At 38.8% G+C, this 7,045-nt stretch overlaps 1 protein-coding gene across 1 annotated transcript; it reads right to left on the bottom strand.

The window, feature by feature from the left end:
* Positions 1-291: 291 nt before the first annotated feature.
* Positions 292-3,877, bottom strand: LOC124837853 (protein EIN4-like). Its single transcript, XM_047313310.2, has 2 exons — positions 1,883-3,877; positions 292-1,179 (listed from the first exon to the last, which is right to left on the bottom strand). The coding sequence occupies exons 1-2, from the start codon at positions 3,632-3,634 to the stop codon at positions 652-654; spliced, it is 2,280 nt and encodes a 759-aa protein (XP_047169266.1). The 5' UTR covers positions 3,635-3,877; the 3' UTR covers positions 292-651.
* Positions 3,878-7,045: the final 3,168 nt, after the last annotated feature.

Genomic DNA, 7,045 nt, shown 5'->3' with positions numbered 1-7,045 from the left:
TAAAATTCAAACTTCTACACTTAAATAATATGAATTTTAAAACAAAAGAAAAATAGAATGAAGTTTTCATATTAGTAATATTTAAGTACAGAAAATAGAATTTTAATGTAACATGTCAAATTAAAAGTTGATTATGAAGATTTTTTTTTTATTTAATTTTCAATTGTACAAGTTCTTTTTTCTTGATTTCATACAAAAATTTCAAAAGCCTTCTATGCTTAAAATATCAATTGCACATGATCATCAAATATAATCAACTAGCAAGAACTATACATGTGCTGGTCTCGAATGTTTAAACACTATCAATTTGTGCATCTTCATTGAATAACTAATATCACAAAACATGTTCTCAATTGCGCGACATAGTATGCCAGAAAAGCACTAATATGTCACATTCTTCCATCTTTTCATAAACAAATGCATAAAACCATAGGCACTTTCAGGGTTTTGCATCGTCCTTTCTGATGATGGGTAGCAGTTCTATACACATTGTTTGAAAGCCATAATTCATTTTTGGGAATAAAGATTAATCAGTAAAATGGTTAGTAAAATGGATGTAGTATCTACTATATTTAGTTTAAGAACTCCAGGTTCATGTCAAAAGTCATGAATTTTGAGGAACCTAAAAAGTTGATGCATTTAGGATTGTTTTCACAAATTTTCACCTGTACGTTGTAGGACAGCTCTAAGTTCATCTGCAATCTCATGGAGGAGGATAGGTTTTCGAATGAATCCATTCATTCCCACCTGTAGGCATCTCTCCTTGATGTGCTCTTCTGCACTAGCAGTAAAAGCTATGATCAAGGGCCAATTATGGCTTTGTAATTTCCTAATCCTTTTTGCAACTTCAAAACCATCCATTTCAGGCATGTGAAGATCTAACAGAATAATTTTGAACAAGTTACCAGAGGCACTGATAGCACCAAGACATTCAAATCCTGATGAAACAGCAGTTACTTGACACCCCAGTTTCTCAAGAAGCTTCTTGGTCACGGTCCTGTTTACATCATCATCATCAGCTAACACAATCTTAAGCCCTTTAAACTGGGAGTTTGAGAAATCTTTAGGAGCAAGAATGAATCTTCCATGTGATGATCCTGACTGAAACTTGAGCAGAAGCGTCATTCCTTGTGTCAAACCCATAGTGTTAGTTGATATCCAAATATTACCTTGCATCATCTGCATATGATTCCATATTGTATCAACTGTCAGAATTACAGAAAACAATCACAGCACATTAAAACTAAACCTACTTCAGTCGGTTTACCGCTGAAAGCTGCTCAACCAACCCACAGTCAAGCTGGCAGGCAAGGACAAAACAAAATGCATGAAGCGCTTATTGTTTTGAATATATTTAGTGTTTATTGTTCTCATAATAAAACTGAGGAATGGGGGAAATTCTAGTCTCTTTCACGTTAAAATTATAGAACAAATAGATCCCACAGTAGAAAAAAGCAGACCTTCTTAGTCCTTTTTGTTATTTCAATATTTTTCCCCAAATCCTATGATGCTTGAAACTAGACCAAATAGGAGCTTTGTATGTGAAGGCTATTTCTTATTCCTAAAAATGACCTCTCACACTTAAAAAGTCTAATTTTAATTCATCATATGTTCTCGATATCAACTCCTCAATGCATCAGTCACCAACTCAAAACATTGAGGGTTCAACCCTAAAATCATCTTCTAAGCATAAAATGTGATGCTGAGGTTTACAGCCAACACAATTCAGAAAATTAATGGAGCAGCACAAAATTTCTCAAAAGGGGGGGAAATAGAGCTCTTTAATAAACAGTAAAAACATAAATGTAGGAATAATTCATATAACTACAAATCACTGACAGAAAGTGATATTGAAATTTTCTGAAGAGAATGATGCACCTACCTGCACCAGTGTTTTGCACATGCTGAAGCTGAGGACTTCCTTAGATTCATTGTTGAAGTGCCCTTTAACATTACAATTTGTTGTTGAAAATGTTTCATCTGCCTGGGAACTGATACCATTTATATGAAAACTAAATCTTATATGTACATAAGCATTTTGCATGCTTGATCTCCATTTTCCAATATTTTTATCATCTTTATCTCCACTATCACTTTCAAGATAAACTTGAAATACGAGAGTCCCCCTGTCATATATGTTCAATAAATAGCCAATCATATGTAAAATTACTTGGAAAGACCTTGCCTCATCACCAATAACCAGATCAGGCAAAGACTTGTCTACATCAACTTCAAGACCAAAGCCTTTATATATACACAAACACTTGGTAGTGCAAGAAACTTCCCTCATCATTGAATGCAGATTGAAAGGTTTCATCTCCAACTGGAAGGTCCCATTGTCATTTGCAGAGATCTCCATCACATCGTTAATCAATCGTGATAGGGCATTGCTAACTTTGAAAATTGAGTCAATAACAATCTTCTGTTCTGGCCTTATATTATCCTCTTGAAACATTGAAAGCAAGCCCAGGATTGAATGCATTGGCCTCCGCATTGCATGACTCATAACTTTCTCAAACGAACTCCTAGCCTTCCTGGCCATCATTGCATTCTTCTGAGCCTGTTGTAATGCCCGGTTTTGCTCTGCAAGTTTCTGGCTCATAAGCTGAGACTCTTCAAGAACAGACGCGTGAGACAAGGCCACAGCAACCTGATCAGCAACCACTTCCACTATCTCCATTTCATGGGAGGTCCAAGTCCTGGAGTTTGAATATGGAAGAACCAAAACCAGTATGGCATAAGCCGTTTCAACTAACTCTGGTGTTCCTCCTTTGAAATTGGAAACATGAAGTATGGGCATGCGAATGGCTGCCACGGCACCTGAATCCCCAGATCCACCACCACTACTTGCAGCTCCTAGTTTCGAATCAGGCCTCAAAATCCAAACGCCATTGCTCTTCTTTATGTCCAACACATCCGGATCACTAATAGGAATAGAATTGTGAAAACTACTTGCTGAGTTTGGTTTCAACTCATGTGTCAAGAGCATTTCCTTCCTATCATCATCAGGCATCCAAACTGCACAATTGTGCAAATCCAAGGCCTTGGAAAGCTCAACAAGTGTGGTATACAAGATGGTATGCTTATCCAGAGACTTCCTAATCTCACAGGTGAGCATCCTAACATGCCAACTAGCTTCCTCCTGTTTCTTCATAATCCCAACCTCCTGGCCCAATTCCAACACATTCTGCCTCAAGAAGAGTTCCCTGACTTTGATTTTCAGCAGAAGAGGTATGAGGGTGGGAAAGGAAATGGCAGTGGCACAGGAGACAAGAGCAGTGAGGAACTTAGCAACAGTGAGGGAAAGAAACAACCGGAACGAGTGGGGGCCGTAGTAAGTATAGGCATTAAGTAAATGGGTCAATCCACAGAGAACTATGAACGCAATGAATTGAAGGAAGACCAATTTAAAGGGTACATTGGAGCGACTGACAAAGTAAAGGAGCTCAAGGGGAATGGAAAAATATGCAATGGCGATGAAAAAGTCGCTCACTTTCTGGCAAACCAGGACGTTGTGGATGCTCCAAAACCCTTCCTCATCACAATTGCACTGTGAATATTCCACATCCATGGCAAAGGCAGAAAGCACCATGAACAACAGCAGCAACAACAAAAGAAGCAGCCCTTTTTCCATGGCAACGAAAAACTAGTGCTACTTTTTTCCTTTTCTAAACCATTCCCCAGAGTTAACCAACAGCTCAAATTAACATCACAATTGGCACACACATTACAACAGATTTAAACTAAGCTTAACTTCCCAAAACCCTAACAATTTTTAGCCAGAAATCGAGAAGATAAAGAATAAATAATTGTTGTGCTTTCGGGGAATTAGCAAGAACAAAGAAAGAATGAATATTTTGGTTTGAACTTGGAAGGGAAGAACCTGCTTGTGAGCACAGGAAGCGAGAGTGAGAGAGAGTCTGTGGGACCCACGCAGCTATACATGAACCGAACCGAGACTACCTTGCTTTGCTCACACACCTTTACGTGTAATAATAAATGTCATTATGATCTGCCACAAAATTAATTACTAGAACAACATATTCGAAAGATTTCATAGTATCCATTGTAATCTTATCTATATTATTATAAGATATCTTAAACCAGTAAAAATAAATAATTTAATGTAACATCCCAGAAATATACAGTCATCAACTATATACTTAGAATAATCACATTAATCAATATGGCAAAACAGTTTAATAATACAGTAAGCAGATTGAATAAATGGCCTAACGGCCTTTCATTTAAAACAACGAGCGTTTACAAAACAAGGAGGACGAACGGTTTACAAGAATTGACCGAACGTTCCAATATATATATACAGCAACAAAAGAGCGCTCGCTCACAGACGCTCGCTACTCTAATCAAACTAACTAAATAACCGAACGCCTCACTGTTCGGCCTTCACCTCAACTTCTACTAAATTTTCTTCAGTAACGAGTTCCTCTTCAAGAGTTTGCTCCAGAGACGCATCTCCCTCTGCTCACATCCACACGGATGATCATTGCATTTGACAAGACGGATATACATAGACAAGACAACACGAAGGAAATGCAAGGGTAAGCTTATTGAATTTAATTCAAGTCAAACATACAATTTATACTTATCAATCATATCAAATACATCACAACACATGCATCCAATACATACATTAACTCAAATCAAACTTCCTGATACTAGACAGACTGTCCGGACTGTATGAAACCTGTGTAGCTAAGGCGTCCATGCACTCAGGTGGGGTAACTGGAATGCTCATCAGTATCCACCTGAGGTTAGTCTTTTTGCCAAGTTACAGTTATGGTCTAGACCTCCTGCCATTCCCACGCATGACCTACTCCTCTCTACTTGAGAACGAGCACTCACGGAATATCAGGATGGATCACCATCTAAGCTTACCACGTTCATACTACAAATATCAATATCCAGTCAAGAGTCGTTCCACCCTGGAACGCTCGTTCAAATTCCAAAATCATAATATCATATCATATATGGTTCGCACAATTTATACTTCCCTCAACATCACATTTTCATTCTTAATTACACTTCCATAAAAAGACGAACGTTATTTCACTGTTTGGACGAACGCTATTTAAGATCAGAACGAACGCTATTTAAAGACCAACGCTCGACAGAAGACGAACGCTATTAAGGATGTACGCTCGACAAGGGTCGAACACTATCAAATACAAACGCTCGACAAAAGAACGAGCGCTATCACGAACGGACGCTCGACATAAGGTCGAACGCTACCACAGGCGAACGCTCGACATAAGAACGAACGCTATCAAGAACGGACGTTCGACATAAGGTCGAACGCCACCAAAGACGAACGCTCGACAAAAGAAAGAGCGCTACTAATCGTTTGCCTTTTTGAACGAACGTTCGGTCTAAGACCGAACGCCACTTAGGACGTACGTTTTTAGATCGAGACTCTTGGCTGAATTCAAAATCATAGAAATTGGGATTTATATAAGATGAGATATTTAAAGTTTATGTTTCAATAATTTGACTAAAAGTTCACGGGGATATTATCAAAATTCTCAATTCTCACACAACACTCGTGATGTTTACGTCTGGCCGAAAGCACAACGTAAAAATATATTAGAGGGCGTTCGTTCTCAAAGGGAGTCCTTTCCAAATGAAAGGGTCCGACTAATACAAGAATTTACTGATAATACCGAACGGTCAATGACCGTATCAATACGAACGTTCAAATTCATGCACTTTTCATATAATTCTTCTTTTACAGTAACTCATTTTCCAGTATAAACTTTCATGCATTAAATCAATCTTAACATAGTATTTTTCCATACTTCTCATGCTTTTAATCAACATCATATACTAACATTCAAATATCAAAATCATCCACGTACAACGTCACAGACCATTCATACACTCAGCATATAATTCCCAGTACATACATGCAACATTTTCATATATCATCTCAGAATCATAATCCTAAACTCCAAAGTCAAATATCATAAATCATACTTTCAAACATTACGTAACGCGCATGCAGTACAGAGATCATGTGAATTAAATTCTAACAAGCTTCCCTTACCTGGATTGGAAACGTGCTTTCGTTCTTTAAAAGAAAACCAGATCCCAGTATCAACTCTTCTACCCTTTTTCGTTCAAAAACCCAAAAACTCTTCAACTAAAAATTCAGAAAACCAATACTGGTTCAGAGAAGGTGCATGCAGATTTAAAACGAGCTTGCATGTGGAAAATGAAGAGTGGTTGAGGACGTGAAACTTACCCGTTTCAGAATCCAAAACCAATCGGTTTGATGGAAAGCTCACGGTGCAGTGCTGATTATCACGGTGCTGAAACGTGAACGGAGAAAAGGAGGGTGAGTTGCAGAAGAGGGAAGACGGAGAGTTCTAGAGAGAAGGAGGAGAAAAATGAGGGTTTGGTTTTCTGAGGAAGATGAAAGAGCACGCAGAGAAGGGAAGAGTGTTTCAGAAAATTAGTTTCTCTTCCCAAGTCAAACGGACATTCTCTCCTGCGCTGCCACTTGGCTTCCACTATCAAACTCAGAACCTTCCAATTTGACACCTGGCGGTGGCATGCAGAGTGAGGGCGTGTGCTTCTTTAATGGCACAGAACACGTGTCACACGTATTAATGGAAGCAGGGAGGTGACTAAGCAGAATAATTAATGGGGCGTGACAATCCCCCTAACTAAAAAAAAATTTTCGTCCTCGAAAATGGAAGACTTACCAGGGAAATAGATGAGGGTATAGGTCCTTCATGGCATCCTCAACTTCCCAAGTAGAATCACCAGTTTTGTCGTCCCACAACACTTTCACCAAACGAACATCCTTCCCTTTGTATAGCCTGGTGCGTTCGTCTTCAATGCGAATTGGCTTCATTTCAAACGTTCGATCTTGGCGAAGTTGAATGTTTTCCAGCTCCAATATGTGCGAGGGATCAGCTACGTACTTCCGAAGTTGCGAGACGTGAAACACTGGATGAAGGTTGGACAACTGTGGAGGTAAAGCCATCTCGTATGCAACTGGTCCAATCTTCCTTGTGATCTG

This window comes from Vigna umbellata, chromosome 5, assembly GCF_029865625.1.
Source record: "Vigna umbellata cultivar VRB3 chromosome 5, Vumbellata_1.0, whole genome shotgun sequence".
In the NCBI taxonomy this organism is placed as follows: Eukaryota; Viridiplantae; Streptophyta; class Magnoliopsida; order Fabales; family Fabaceae; genus Vigna; species Vigna umbellata.
The sequence above is the reverse complement of the archived record's forward strand: the minus strand, read 5'-3'. Positions and strand labels throughout refer to the sequence as shown.

Bases quoted from the DNA above. Each gene is read 5' to 3' on its own strand.
- LOC124837853 (XM_047313310.2), bottom strand. From the start codon at position 3,634: ATGGAAAAAGGGCTGCTTCTTTTGTTGTTGCTGCTGTTGTTCATGGTG. The intron at 1,180-1,882 runs GTAGGTGCATCA...AATCATATGCAG, and splicing joins TGTGCAAAACACTGGTGCAG to ATGATGCAAGGTAATATTTG.